Source organism: Vicia villosa, linkage group LG3 (genome assembly GCF_029867415.1).
Source record: "Vicia villosa cultivar HV-30 ecotype Madison, WI linkage group LG3, Vvil1.0, whole genome shotgun sequence".
Taxonomy (NCBI): Eukaryota; Viridiplantae; Streptophyta; class Magnoliopsida; order Fabales; family Fabaceae; genus Vicia; species Vicia villosa.
This window is the reverse complement of record NC_081182.1, coordinates 174,591,093-174,606,676: the sequence shown is the minus strand read 5'-3', so window position 1 is coordinate 174,606,676 and position 15,584 is coordinate 174,591,093. Positions and strand designations below refer to the sequence as shown.

The following is a 15,584-nucleotide window of genomic DNA, read 5'->3' as shown; positions in this document are numbered from 1 at the left end:
AAGATGACCGTTGGGAGCATTTAATGCTTTGCGTATTCCGTACAGCATTGCGTTTAATGTTTCGCACTTTTGTCAACTACCTCGAGCCTTGCTTTTGCTGTGACTACTGACGTTGCCGTTAATAGCTTCTAACGTTCCTTTTGTCAGTCAGCGTAGCCTGCCATCTTGTACTTGATTCTGATTGATCTTTTGTAGATACAACGTTTGAATATCATCAGAGTACAAACAGCTTGGTGCATAAGCATCTTCTGATCTTCTGACCTTGAAGTGCTTCTGAGCGTGATACCATTACTTCAGTGCTTCTGCTTCTGAACTCCAGTCCTTCTGATGCTTCCATAAACCATGTTCTGATTCTGCTTGAGCATCTTCTGATGTCTTGCCAGACCATGTTCTGATGTTGCATGTTGAACCTTCAGAGTCAAAGCTTCTGAGCGCTGATTTGTGCATACTCTTTATATATTTCCTGAAAAGGAAATTGCATTGGATTAGAGTACCACATTATCTTAAGCAAAATTCATATACATTGTTATCATCAAAACTAAGATAATTTGATCAGAACAATTCTTGTTCTAACAATGTGGTGTCTCCCTCTCCTATGGTCCTAGAGCATTGGTCCCATTGGTGCTTCTGACTCTTCTGGACTCCCCAACATGTCCGAGGATATAACTCTAGTCAATCTGAAATCCTAACTGGATACTCTCTTGCAATATTCAAAAAATCGCAGAGTTATCTAGCTCAGTATCGTTGATCCTCGATTGACAATGAAGAGAAGATACGATTCACCATGCTTGAATTGAAGACAGATGAAGATTTAAAGGTTATGTCGAATACACTTTACCGTTACTTACTAAAAAGTTTGACTAAAGTGGATACGACGATTGCAAGATCAACCAAAGATATTATAAGGATGTTGCAGCGTTCTAAATCACTCGTTTGTAATGAAATGTAATGTTAAATTTATGTTAACGTTAATGATTATTTATGCTATATTTATTTTGATGTTAATTTATGTTGTTTTTTCATCATTCTTTCATTGTTTATAGTTTGACCTAACAAAGCGTATTTCAAAGTTACATCTCTGAAAAACTCACTGAATATTGAATTCAGAGTTATTGCATATATGCATATGTCGACTCACCATAATGCGTATCTGAAGATGCATCTCCAGATTAAAATTTAACAAATAAGAATATCTCAACAATTTAATCTGACGTGTTTATAAATGATGTATCCGAAAATATATATTCAAATTTTTAAAACAATCGTGACTTTTCACCGCGGTGTGTACGGATGAAATGAGTATTGCCTATAATATTAATCATTCAAAATATTTTGGATGTTTATAGTTTTGGACTAGTCGAATACTTTAAGTTATACTTTTCATACTATTATTCATTGTTACTAAATTTGAATACTTTTTAATCATCTCAAAAGAGCAATAACAATTTGACAAGGTAGACGGTAAGTCCCACGTGGCATGCCACGTAGATTTGAGTACATGCATAACGACAAGGCAAAGCAAGATGGCTTTCTTTCTTTCTCTTTCTCTGTCTCTCTTTCTCTCTCAAAAAATTGATTAACGTATTCTTGTCGGGAGTTTTTATGTTTTATACTTTCATTCTGGTTTGTTGTTGTTGCATAACAACATATATAGAGAGAGAAACAAATTCATGAAACAAATTCATAACACACATGAACGAAACGTCATAACATAGAAACAAAGAAACAGAAAAAACAAAACAGCTCTTATAACTTCATTACAACTTATTTTCCACTTCCACACTTCATTTTCCTTCTAAATTCTCCATTTCCAATTTCTCATTATCAATTTCGAATTTCTTTTAATAATTATCATTAATTATTAATTATTATCAATTGTTGTTATTATCATCTACATTCTCTATTCTATTATTCAATTTGGGGGAATTTCTGAGATCTACAAAACGCTGCGTTTCGTTCGTTGTAGTGAGAATTCTCCGGTTACCGGTTTGGATCCGATCGGGGAAGTAACAGCGCCATCCAATGGCGCTGTTCCGAAGATTATTTTACCGGAAGCCGCCGGATCGTCTTCTCGAGATCTCTGAGAGAGTCTATGGTAATGTTTTTTTTTTTTCAAATCTCAAATTTTCAATTTTTTGAATGAATAATGTGTTTTTTTTCTTGCGATTGAGCTACTGAGGATTGAGGTTTTGAAGAATGTTTATGGTAATGTAATGTAATGTGATGTAATGTGTTACTATCTATGAAGCATTTGGCTCGAACCGGTGATAATTTGAGGAAATGGAAGTGATTGAATGTGATAACCTAATTTGAAGTGTTGTTGCTGTATAGATTACTGTTAGTTAGAATAATGTGGAGATTTTGCTTCATCAAGTTGACAAGTTTGGTGTTTTTATGATGTGTTTTCTGATTGATTTTAATATTCTGGAATGGGATTAGGTCTTTCTTTTTTAAGAAAAAAGTACTGGGTTGTTCAAAGTGTGGGAAAATGTAAAACCAAGACATGATGAAGTGGAGCTTAATAAGTGTTAGGTTTAACTTTACAAGTACTTTTTTAGCTGAAAGGCTTTTCCTTTCTGTGTTGGATTAAGGTGTTGTTGTTTGATTGTGCTAAATCTTTATGTACTGGAAAAAGTGTAGCAAATAGTGGAATGGGATGCTTTGGGTTGAATTTGATACATCCATGCTAAAATAGAAGTATTTAGGGATGGTGGTGAAGGTGATTCATCAGTTGAGGATTGTTGGTTGAAAAACTAAGGAAGGTTGGTTTTGTGTTAATATGAACGGACTCTTGGAAGAAGTGTTTGAAGCAGTGTTATCAAATATCCGCCATGGCAGCGCTATGGTGAATATTGGCTGATATTGCGGGTTTTTCTGCCATAATCCGCTATAACGGCGCTGCAAAGTAGCCGGTATGGTGCCATTTTGGCTCTCTGCCATCCGCCATCGACAACACTGGTTTTGAGTGAAACTGATTTATTTATACTTTATTTGGATGGAGGGTTTTGGAGGAAAAGGAAAGGAAGGATAAAATTTTCACTTTTAAATTACGAGTTATATTAAGTTATTAACCCCATGTTTAGAATTGCAGTGGACAGGCCACTTAACACACATCCAGGATGAAGCAAGAATATCTAGCTTCCAAAAAGTCACTTTGAAATGGCACCGGGCCGTGAGATTTCAATTGCAAATGCTAAAATAAAGGAGTGCTAGATATATTAACACAGGATTGGGAGTTAGGATACTACTAAGTTTCATGATAATCTTTCATTTTTTTTAAAAGTTATTAAGTTAGTGAATCTTTACATTGAATGAAAAATTTACTCTCTTTAGCTTCCCCGTAAAACCATTCTATTTTAGGAAATTTCGTCTATGCCTTGCCTAAAGTTACTTTTGCTGCAATAGAGTAAACTGTAAAGATGGTAGTTGACACCTTTCTCTTTTTGAACCTTTCTCTTTTTGATTAATGTATACTAGGTTTGGTCTTCTTGAGAAGTTAGCTTTTCTTTGAGAAACTCATTTTCACTGTGATCAGTATCTGTTTTCTTAACTACTTATTGACATGAAACCCAAATAATGAATTATGAGAATGAGAATAAGTTTTGAGTTCTTACTCTTCTATTTGATGCAGTTTTTGATTGCTGCTTCTCTACGGGCGTCTTGGAAGAAGATGAGTACAAATTGTATATGGGGGGAATTGTAGCTCAGCTACAAGATTACTTTCCAGATGCTTCTTTCATGGTGTTCAATTTCAGAGAAGGGGATAGGCGCAGCCAAATTTCAGACATATTATCTTTATGTGACATGACAGTTATGGAGTACCCTCGGCAATACGAGGGCTGTCCACTTCTTCCTCTAGAGATGGTTCATCATTTCCTTCGATCAAGTGAAAGCTGGCTGTCTTTGGAGGGGCAACAAAATGTGCTTTTGATGCACTGTGAAAGAGGGGGTTGGCCTGTGCTGGCATTTATGTTAGCCGGTCTTTTATTGTACCGAAAACAATATAGTGGGGAGCTGAAGACTCTTGAAATGGTCTACAAGCAAGCACCCAGAGAACTTCTCCAGCTTTTATCTCCTTTGAACCCACAGCCTTCTCAGTTAAGATATCTTCATTATATTTCCAGGAGAGATTTGGGTTCTGAGTGGCCTCCTTCAGACACACCTTTATATTTAGATTGTGTAATTCTAAGAGATCTTCCATTATTTGATGGTGGGAAAGGTTGCAGGCCTGTTGTAAATGTTTATGGTCCGGACCCTTCAAATCCTGCCAATAGAAGTTCTAAGCTTCTTTTCTCAACTTCAAAAGTCCAAAATCATGTTCGCCACTACCCGCAGGTGATGTAAAGTTATGCTATTCATACTGAATGTGAATTAATTTAATAGAAAGTCTGCTTAAGAAATTTTAACCACAGGCAGAGTGTATGCTCGTGAAAATTGATATTCGTTGTCGTGTTCAAGGGGATGTCGTTCTTGAATGCGTACATTTAAACGAAGATTTCCTTAGTGAGGAGATGATGTTTAGAGTGATGTTTCATACTGCATTTATACGGTCAAATATTTTGGTGCTGAGCCGTGATGAAATCGATATATTGTGGGATACAAAGGATCAGTTCCCCAAGGATTTTAAATCTGAGGTAAGTTATTGTTATTCTTATGTCACAGCCTTTTTTCAAGTCTGTAGGAGATGATTACATACTCATATCTGTATCAGGTGCTTTTTTTGGATGCTGATGCTGTTATACCTAATCTAACCACAGTCAATGTGAGTGAAGAAGATGAAAATGAGACAGAAAGCGGTTCCCCTGAGGAATTCTACGAAGTGGAAGAGATTTTCAGCAATGTAGTTGATATACAGGATTCTCCAAAGTTTCGTCAAAATGCAGTAGATGTCTGGAAAGAGTATTCAGATCCTCCTACCTTTCAGGATTCTACGCAAGATGACGGGATTAACCAACAGGTTGAATGGACAGATTCTGTTATTAATGAGGTGAAAGACATCACGGTTGATGATGTGAAATACAAGCTTGATGAGCGTGTAGATTCAGATACTCATGCAGTGAAAGATATTGCTGTGGATGGTGGAGAAAATAAGTTAACTTCCACTGCTGTTACTTTTGATATGACGGAAACTCCGGAGAGACAGGAAGTCACTTTGAATGTGCATGATGAGTTAGCAGTTACGCGAAACAATTATGATGAAGACAATGATGCAACACTTAAAGAATTAGAGCCTGAGGAAGGGCAGCAGACGCATGATCTTGCCGGATCAATATCTGGTGAAAAGAAACAACTTTCTTCAGACTCAAAGCCAGTGGGAGACGTAGTTGCAGAAAAGCAAAAGGCTAAACAGAAAGAACCACGGGGATTTCAGGAAAAACAGGCAAAAGAAAATGCAACAACTAGGTGGATACCTTCTAACAAAGGTTCTTATCAAGATTCAATGCATGTTTCATATCCACCGATAAGGCATAATAGTTTACCACCTGTTTTGTCAAATGCTACCTCTGCGAAGGAGAAAATGACTAATGCCAAAGGAAGACGTATTTCTAGTTCTCGTTCGACAAATGATCTGAAAAGTTGTAATGGGGACAATTCAAAATCTCTAGAAAGCATATGGGAAACTGATTCAAACGCCCAGCTGTCACCATTGACACCAATTACAGAGTCATCTCATCAGTCAGCTACTCAAGCACCACAGTTGAGCTCTGATCAAGTGCTACAACCTCATCTCCCCCCTTTCCCTCCACCCCCACCTCCACCCACATCACCATCTTCTTCCTTGGATGGTAAAGTGTCTACGATACCACAACCGCCGCCTCAACCGCCTCCTCAACCACCAGCACCACCTCCACCTTTTTTGTCAGGTTTTGGCAAGAAAAATGAAGAGATGGACTTACAAACTGCAACTCATCCTCCTCCACCCCCACCTCCGTCTTCATTTTCTGCGCAAAATAGAGGGAGCTCATTACCTCTTTCTACTCACAGGAAGCCCTATTATTCATCAATTGGCATGGTTGGAGAAAATGGTGGTGCTTTACCTCCTTCAATAGGAAGTGTTTTTGCATCAAAAGTTTATAAATTAGTTGATGGAGTCTCTCTTCCCATTCCTCCTCCCCCACCACCTCCACCCCCTTCTTCTCTCCCCCCAAATTATGGAGTTAGATCCATTCCTCCTCCACCACCTCCCCCACCTTCTTTGTCTTATATGGATAGAGCTCCACCACTCCTTCCTCCTATAACACCAACATCACTTAATGCTCCACTACCACCACCTTTAAGTAAATCTCAACCTCCACCTCCACCACCATTGCCGCTTACTCCTTCTTTTTGTAAAGCTCCATCAACCCCACTTGCTATTAGTATAGCTCCACTGCCTCCACCTCTACCTCATTTGAGTGGAGCACGACCTCCACCTCTTCCTTCAACAAGTAAAACACAACCTCCGCCACCACCACCTCTTCCTTCATCAAGTGAAGAACATCCACCACCACCACCACCGCCTCCTTCAATGTCTAACATCCCACCACCCCCACCCCCACCCATACCACCACCACCACCACTTTCTCTATCTTGTAGAGCATCTCTACCACCACCTCTTCCTTCAATTTCTAAGGGCCCCCTACCCCCACCCCCTCCTCCACCATTCTTTGGAACTCCACCATCATCATTTCATCCTAGATCAAGTAGAGCACCTTCACCACCACCTCCTTTGTCCAAGGATCCACCATTCTATAGAGCTCCACCCCCACCCCCACCCCCACCATTCTATGGAACTCCACCACCACCACCACCACCACCACCTCTTTTTTCATCAAGTGGAGTACCTCCAACACCATCTCCTTCATTGCCTAAGGCCCCACCACCCCCACCACCACCACCATATCTTCCTACATTAAGTAGTGAAATACCTCCAACACCACCAACTCTTGCAATGTCTAAGGCCCCACCTTCAGCACTCAATAGAGCTCCACCACCACCACCACCACCACCATATCTTCCTGCATCTAATGGAGCACCTCAACCACCACCACCACCTCCTTCAATGTCTAAGACCCCACCACCACCACCTCCACCATTCTATGGGGCTCCACCAACCCCACCACCACCACCATATCTTCCTGCATCTAGTGGAGCACCATCGCCACCACCACCACCATATCTTCCTACAACTAGTGGAGCACCACCTCCTCCACCTCCCCCTTTTTATGGAGCAACACCACCACCACCACCACCACCTCATTCATTGTCTATGGCCCCACCACCCCCACCTCCACCATTCTATGGAGCTCCACCACCGCCACCACCTCCAATGCATGCAACACAGGCACCACCTCCTCCACCACCTCCGGGGGGTCGAGGCCCACCTCCTCCTCCACCTCCAGGTTTTCGAGGCCCACCTCCTCCGCCACCTCCAGGTTTTCGAGGCCCACCTCCTCCGCCACTTCCAGGTGGCCACGGCCCACCTCCTCCTCCACCTCCAGGTGGTCGAGGCCCTGCTCCACCACCGCCTCCTGGAGGTCATGCACCTGGTGCTCCCGCACCTCCTAGACTTCCAGGTGGTGCACCCCCACCACCCGGGGCTGATCCAAGAGGTAGAGGGCGTGGACTTGCTCGTCCTACTGGTGCAGCGGCACCTCGGCGATCCTCCTTAAAGCCTCTTCATTGGAGTAAGGTAACAAGGGCATTGCAAGGAAGTTTATGGGAAGAATTACAAAGACATGGAGAAACTCAAATGTAATTTGACATGTTTATTTTTGCATGATTTTTATGTCTTCTCAATTTGCTATAATTAATCACGTCATTCATGCTTTCAATTTCTTTCTGGTTGTAATGATTGGTTTTGCAATCTATCTTAGTGGACAAGAGTTTGACGTTTCAGAGTTAGAGAAGCTTTTTGCTGTAAATGTTCCAAAACCTGCTGCTGCTGGTGGTAAATCTGGAGGGCTAGGCAAATCCGCAGGATCCAAACCTGAGAAAATTACCTTGGTACTTTTCTGTACATTATCTTTGTGAGATATGATTTGATGGCTTCACTTGTTCTTTCCTTTTGGAATTGTAGTTCACCATGATTTGTAGTTTTACTTCACAACATTGGTGGCTATGTATAAGGCTTTCTTCATATTAAAGTTGGAATTAAATATCACTGTTTTGAATGCCTAATAATTTGTTCATTAAAGAACTCTTATTCACTTTGATTTGACTTGAGTGATTAGGTGTTCACTCTCTGATTGTGAGGAACAAATGTACATTTTTCTTTAGTTTTATCATGCCAAGAAAAAGATTGAGCATTCCGTAGTACATATAGTTTTGAACATGAATGACTATTGAATTTGTCTCTTGGAAATTTTATTTTAATGTTGTCATTGTTCATTGTTTTCTCTTCTATGTGGTTGGCATACATAATGGTGCATATTTTAGTTGTTACTGCAAATATACATTCTAAACCCATTGACTTTCATATTTGTTTGGTAATTCCCAAGTATCTGATCAATTATTTTTGGATTTATATACTTTTTATAGGTTGATTTAAGGAGAGCCTATAATACTGAAATAATGCTTACAAAGGTTAAGATGCCTCTACCGGATATGATGGTAAGTTGGCACTTTGAAATTTCTTAATTCATGTCATCCTATTTTTAAAGTATACATATGCAAGCTTGGATTTTTCAGTAATGCATACTATAATGAATGATAGTATTTTATTTTGCATGAAATATAAATATAAATTCTTGGAAAGTTATTTCGTAGTTGTGTCTGTTAGACACAGTGATGGAGGCAAAGGAGATAGGTTTTGAGTTTGGCGGATGAAGTGGAAATTTTGAGTTGTTTCTTCTGATAAAAAAATGTCTTTGAATGTACTGAATGTTGGATGATTAAGTGCCAACAAGAGCATATGTCAGCTGTTGAGAATGTTGCAGAAATGAGTGGATATATAAGAAAAGTTAAGATGAGGAATTAATTTATTAGAACATATGAGCAACACTTATAAACAAGAAGATGACACAACGAAATATAAGGAAATAGATGAATTAATAAATGAATAATCAGATAAAGGATAGCCCAACAAATAGAGATAGAGGAAGATAAGGAAATGCTAAGAGAAACTGTTGAAAAAGGCTTGGATCTAAATGGTCCTGTTGAGAGGGATAAATGTGTATAAAATACACAATGGATCTATATCATAAAGACTTAAACCAAGTTTTCTGGCTTAATATTTTGAAATTAATATTCTCAGGCTGCAGTTCTGGCTTTGGATGACACAGTATTAGATGTTGATCAGGTGGAAAATCTTATTAAATTTTGCCCTACCAAAGAGGAAATGGATCTTTTGAAGGTGAAGTATATGAACTTATACATGATTTTTACATCTTTTTTTTTTTGCCGATTAAGTTTTCTCATTTCTGGCATCTGCTGTTACTATGAGTTACATCCTTTTCCTTTGATTTGTTTTATTCCTATCTAAAATGTGTTCATCTTGATTATGAATATTTAGGCATATACTGGCAACAAGGAGAATTTGGGAAAGTGCGAACAGGTCTGTGATTGATTTCTTTTGACCAAAGTATTATGTAGTAATTGTACAAAGAAAATGTCAGCATATAGAACTTAAACATGATTCCTGGTGTCATGTGGAAGAAAAAAGTTGTCTTGCTCTTATTAATATTCTCCACCTTAGGATGTACATGTCGTATTACAAATAAATCATTTTGATCTTTGTTAAACTCAATAACCCCTTTGTAGTAATCATATACTTATATATATTAGTAATGTTTCAGTTCTTTATGGAGCTGATGAAAGTGCCACGAGTTGAGTCGAAATTAAGAGTATTCTGTTTCAAGATTCAATTTCAGTGTCAGGTTTGCTGTTGTCTGTAATAATTTTCTGAACTTTATGTATATATGGTTTCTTGCTTTCCTTATCTGTATTCCACTTTGTGCAGATTACAGAGTTTAATAAGAGTTTAAACTTAGTGAACTCTGCATGTGAAGAGGTACTTTGCTTATGAATCTAACAAATTTTTGTCGCTTGTATCTTTCTGACCTTGTAGCGGACCCCACATAGTGGGATAAGGCTTGGTTGTTGTTGTATCTTTCTGACCTTGTGTGTCTTGTCGCCTTATAGGTCCGAAATTCAGTCAAACTGAAGGAGATTATGAAGAAAATTCTTTATTTGGGTAATGCATTGAATCAAGGAACAGCAAGAGGTAGGTCTTTTTTAGTAATGGAAGTGTCTTTCTCCTTTCATTTTTTCAGTATAGGAAACACATAAAAATGCTAGCTCTCTCTTTAACATTTATGTAATCATTTGCCTTTTCTCTTGTTAGCTGCAGACAAACATATAGGTGTTTTTGTTACATATGATTTAGTATAATTGATGTGAAACATTTCCACTTTCTACAGGAGCTGCTGTTGGATTTAAGTTAGATAGCCTTTTAAAGCTCACCGATACTCGTGCTTCTAACAGCAAAATGACACTGATGCATTATCTTTGCAAGGTACAAGTCTAAGTTGCAATAAATAAAGATATTATTAGGTGACTAACTTTCTGGTTTTTCTTTTTCATTTTAAACTTCAGGTCCTAGCTGAAAAGTCTCCTACACTCCTTGATTTTCACCTCGACCTAGTTAGCGTAGATACTGCCTCTAAGGTACTTCACCTTACTACCATGATTTTTTGGTGTGATTTGACATTTCTCCTTGTATTTGTAAAGAACACCCCCTTATGTCTTTAATGGTTTTTGAAATGGTACGCTTGTTGTTCATATTATGGTTTAACTCCTCATACGCTGGGAAGCACATGCTTATAATGTCACTTATGAAATGATCATTAGGATACAAAAGAAGAGAGATTGAATTCTATTTCCAGTAAATTTTGCGAAGGGCATCTCTTTTGCAAACTCTTAGTTTTTTCAAATTGCCGAGACAGGCATGTTGTCTTAGTTTCCTGAGCACTAACGGTTGACTGTTCACCCAGATTTTAAAAAATAATTAAAAATACATGTTATTCTTAGGTTTTGGGACTCCTTACACAATCCCACAAAGCGGACTTGTAAGATGAGGGATGTCTATAACCACCATAAGGCCATATCACTATCTTGTATGAGACTCTCAACACTGCCTAATGCTTAGGTCTGAACATTTAGAGTGTACTAAAGTGGCATGATATCGGATTCCCCCCAGTGGATCTAGTGTTGTCTAGTATTGACCATGGTAGATATCAGTGGTGGATTTTTGGAAAACCGATATTACCGATTTGGGAAGGATGGTGGCGCCACGGCACCATACTCGAGTATGGCGACATCATATGTCTTCCGGTATTGTCGAATTTTTGGATTTGTGCCATGGTCCGCCATCCGCCATCGATAATGCTGAATGCATCTAAGATAGACTCTATTACCAGGTTAGAGTTTGGGTTGTACATACTTTTGGGTACATGATTCTTCAGACTTATATTTTCTTCCACATTGTAGTTTACTGCAATCTCCCCATCACAAAATTTACCTGTAAATTGAGGAAGCTTTGTAAGCTTTTATTAAGCACTATCTATAGTCAATGGAGATTTGCATTGTTAGCCAAAACAAATTGCTGTTGATACTGACCAACTATCAGTAGTAGTTCATGTGATTGCAATAAATATTGTTTGTTTATTTCTAATCTTGCAGATACAATTGAAGTCATTAGCAGAAGAAATGCAGGCAATTACCAAGGGACTAGAAAAAGTAAACCAGGAGCTTGCTGCTTCTGAAAGTGATGGCCCAGTATCTGAAGTTTTCCGTAAGGTGTTAGCACTTTTGTGTTTGTCTATTGATTCTTTATTATTATATCATGAAAAATGCATAATAAAATGCCAAGAAATTTCTGTCTAAACTTAATTCATAAACAGACTTTTGTGTACCATGAAGGGGGACATTGTCATTATTTGATTTCTTTTTATGCCTATCATAATTAATTAATTCAAGTTTACAGTCAAGCCTAGGGAATTCTAGTTCAGACTTCAGATCTGTGGAGTAAGGGTCCGGTAGATTTTTCTTTTAAATTGATATCTTCATTGTACTTAAACAAATTTGAACGCAGTTTTTGTCTGAACCTTTTGATTTGTAAAATGATGTAGAAAGTTATATTATTTTGAAATGTCAAGCCAACGGCCAATACAATTCTTATTTTAGTACCCCTTTCCCTTTATAAGGATTGGTATCAAGTTCCAAGAACCACCCTATAATTGACAAATTAACCTAGAGAATAAAGAAAATAGGAAATGAACTCCTCGCTCTCAAGCACAATGCTTGCCCATGTCTTTTCCAAAATATTCCAGACCCCTTGCATTCCCCTTTCCACTCCCTTTATAACCATATTGTTAGAGACCACGAAACTAATGAGTAATGAGAAAGTGGATCATAATTCTAACGGGCCCAAGGTGTGGAGAGTCTGCACTAGAAGGGGTAAAAAGGGGAATGCTTGATTAGTTCTTGAGAAGGTTTGAGTGAGTGTTGATTGTAACCGTTCCACAATATAAGAAATGGATAGAGGGGTTGAGAGATTATCTTGGTGTAGTTGAGCATTAGATATGAATAGGAAGCCCTAGCTTCCTATAGGAGCCTAGCTCTGGTCAGATTCAGGGCTGTCATTCTCTCTGTATCATTCCATTTTCCATAAATAATACAATCAGTTTTGTATTTTGTTTGCTTTATTTCACTGCCGTGCATCCCTATTATTTGGGTTCCTATCACACCTCTTCCTCTTTATAAAGTCACACAAGCCAATACTCTAGTTCCACATGTCACTGCATTCTGTTAGACTGTTACACTCATGAGTATTTTTACTATTTCCCATTGTACCCTCCTAATAACCGCGAGTCTAACATTATAAAAGCAGCTCTATGTTCTTTCAAATTTTTAATTATGATGGGCGTCAAAGATTCGTTGAGCTGGTAAGCTTGTACCTTCATGGACTAATCTTTTTCCAGTTTCCCCAATCTTGTTGAGGCAATAAGCTTGTTTATGGCTTATTTTTTCTGTTGCCTAATGGGAGTTGCAGTTACTGATATCTTATCCATCCCTAAAGTCGAGTTTTCCCATTTTTCTCTATTATTTACTGTCAAAGCAAAACTATTAGCTGATTCTGAGTTTATATTCTAAATGCTTACGGTGGCTTATTCTCACATTCGTTTGAAGTATGTTCGAAGTGTGTTCGTTCTTCTAAACTCTTCTGCACATGCAAATACTTTTTTTTTCTAAACTCTTCTGCACATGCAAATACTTTTTTTTTTTTTTTTTTATCATCATCAGTATATTGATAATGTGCACTTGGAGCACTGTTGCTATTGGCCCTTTGTAAGTTATTAAGCACATCTGGACCAACTCACCAAAAGCTTAAGTTGTTGAGTAAGTATTGAGGATTGTTGCTATAAATTACAACACGTCTCCTCACACGAGTCCTATGAACCACCTCTCCCAAATACTTAAGCTATTAAGTAAATGCTCATGAATACTTTTTATATTGCATCTTTAACAAATTATTTGTGATGACACAATTTGTCTGCCTCGGCCAATGTAGTCTTTTATAAACATTGGCCATGTGTAAAAACAACACGAAGTAGTGCTTTATTTTTTTAGAACTAAACAAGATTTTCCTCACATTGCATCCATGAAGCTAATCCTAGCATATATGGTTTGTATTTTCTGTGCATTTGGCTTACCTTTCTGTTCTTTCCAGACATTGAAAGATTTCGTTAATGAAGCCAAGTCTCAGGTGGATTCTGTAACACGCCTATATTCTGATGTGGTAATATGCTTAACCATCTTTTTTGGTAGATTATGCACGGATACACGGGATATAAAGATTATATTATTTGTCTGCGTGACAGGGTAGAAATGCAGACGCACTTGCACAGTATTTCAATGAGGATCCCGCCCGTTGTCCTTTTGAGCAAGGTAGGTTGATCATTATTACTTGTTGATATGTATCACACATATCGCCATTGTCTTTCCAATGATGACTTCAATGATATCAGATTATAATTCATTTGAATGATGTTTTGAAGAAAATGCGGTTTACTAACCTTTTTCTTTTTTTACAGTTATGGTTGGGGCAAGTATATATATTTTTAAATTAGGCTGATTTGGTAGTTTGTTTTGCTTGTCTTTTGGTCTTGGAAGTGGGTTCTTTGTATTGCTCAAGCTAACTTCTTAACTTTTCGGATTCTTGATTGCAGTTACTGCAACTCTCTTAAATTTTATAAGGATGTTTCTCAAAGCACATGATGATAATATCAAACAAGCAGAATTAGAGAAGAAGAAAGCTGAGAAAGAGGCCGAAATAGAAAAGAAGGCTAAGAAGGAGGCTGAAATGGAAAAGGGTAAAGGCAGTGGTTTGACAAGGAAGAGTAAAAAAGATAACGAAGAAGAAAGCTGAGGAAGAGGCTAAAACGGAGAAGGCTAAGGACATTGACTTGACATGGAAGAGTGCAGAAGAGATTATTGAAGACTGGGTTGTCCACTCCTTTGCACTGACACCATTATCAGCCGGAGAGCAGAGATCTACCTGCGGGTATCAACAGGACTGCTTTCGAGATTGAGCTAAGTAACCTCTCTTTCAAGATGATGGTGTGGCAATTAGCCTCTCGATGTCATTTACTGAGGCAAAATTGCGAATTCTCGCCACGTGCTGATCTTTGTACATACAAAAGGCTTAGGAGTTGATTCTTTAATGGCATGTTGCAGAATATCCGCAGAAAAATATTCTGGAAAAGCCAAATTCTGACCCAGCATCGGTGCCTGCTGAGATTGCTTGAGATTGAGAATCAATCTGCATCTAATGCACGCCATGAAGACGATGGATCTGATTCTTCAAATTAAAAAGAAACTTTGAAGCGGAACATGTCTTCTATTGCAATAGAACTGGCTTCAGCTTTCATCACTCATCGGCATATTTTCGGGCACCAAAGCACACACTGTTTGATTGTAAAGCACCAGAGTCCAACATTAGTAACTTACAACCTTGTACAAAGTTCTAACCCTCTTCTTTAGGATCCAATTCTTTCTCATGTAACATAGAAAATAGTTTCTCTTTTTCTTTCTAAATAGAGAATTTTGTAGGATAGCCGACAGTTAGATTGTGTATAGTTATCAGGTTAAGAAAAGAATTAGGAAACAGGTCTTTGTAGTGTAGCTATAAGTAAACAACAGGCTGAGTTAGAAATCCTAGTTTACATTTATCTTGTGAAATACAATACAGGATAGTGAAGTATAAAAGGTTACTGTTTTATTCACTTTTTGCAACATCTAATGTATCAAATGAAATTTAGCATTCTGGACTATATGCTAACATTTTGATTCTAGAAAGATACATTGCAGATTCAAAGGTGTAGTGTAGTTATTTATCATGGTGGTACCTCAGTTGTTGCATTGAATCTTTATTTGCACGTGTTGAGAGACATTTTCATCTCTAATTTTTTGCATTATTGAACATTGTTAAAGTTATTATTTTTTGTTTGCTGAGTTATATTATATTACAAAAGGCTACAAGATTCATGATATACAAATGCATAGTGTCTTCTATTGATTTTGATTTTGATACTTAGATAATT

At 38.0% G+C, this 15,584-nt stretch overlaps 1 protein-coding gene across 4 annotated transcripts; it reads left to right on the top strand.

Annotated features, from left to right (window-relative positions):
* Nucleotides 1–1,563: 1,563 nt before the first annotated feature.
* Nucleotides 1,564–15,377, top strand: LOC131662594 (formin-like protein 20). 4 transcript variants are annotated; one of them, XM_058932410.1, is made up of 18 exons: nucleotides 1,564–2,095; nucleotides 3,632–4,335; nucleotides 4,413–4,634; nucleotides 4,712–6,455; nucleotides 6,498–7,734; nucleotides 7,857–7,986; nucleotides 8,521–8,592; nucleotides 9,236–9,334; nucleotides 9,494–9,535; nucleotides 9,777–9,857; nucleotides 9,941–9,991; nucleotides 10,123–10,204; nucleotides 10,401–10,495; nucleotides 10,576–10,647; nucleotides 11,662–11,778; nucleotides 13,712–13,780; nucleotides 13,863–13,929; nucleotides 14,211–15,377. In XM_058932410.1, exons 1-18 carry the CDS (start codon nucleotides 2,023–2,025, stop codon nucleotides 14,408–14,410), a joined length of 5,157 nt encoding a protein of 1,718 aa, XP_058788393.1. In that variant the 5' UTR covers nucleotides 1,564–2,022; the 3' UTR covers nucleotides 14,411–15,377. The 4 variants fall into 4 exon arrangements, with proteins under 4 accessions (XP_058788393.1, XP_058788392.1, XP_058788394.1 ...); XM_058932409.1 differs by having other exon boundaries at nucleotides 4,712–7,734; nucleotides 14,211–15,376; XM_058932411.1 differs by having other exon boundaries at nucleotides 4,712–7,734; nucleotides 13,868–13,929; nucleotides 14,211–14,348.
* The last annotated feature ends 207 nt before the right edge of the window (nucleotides 15,378–15,584 follow it).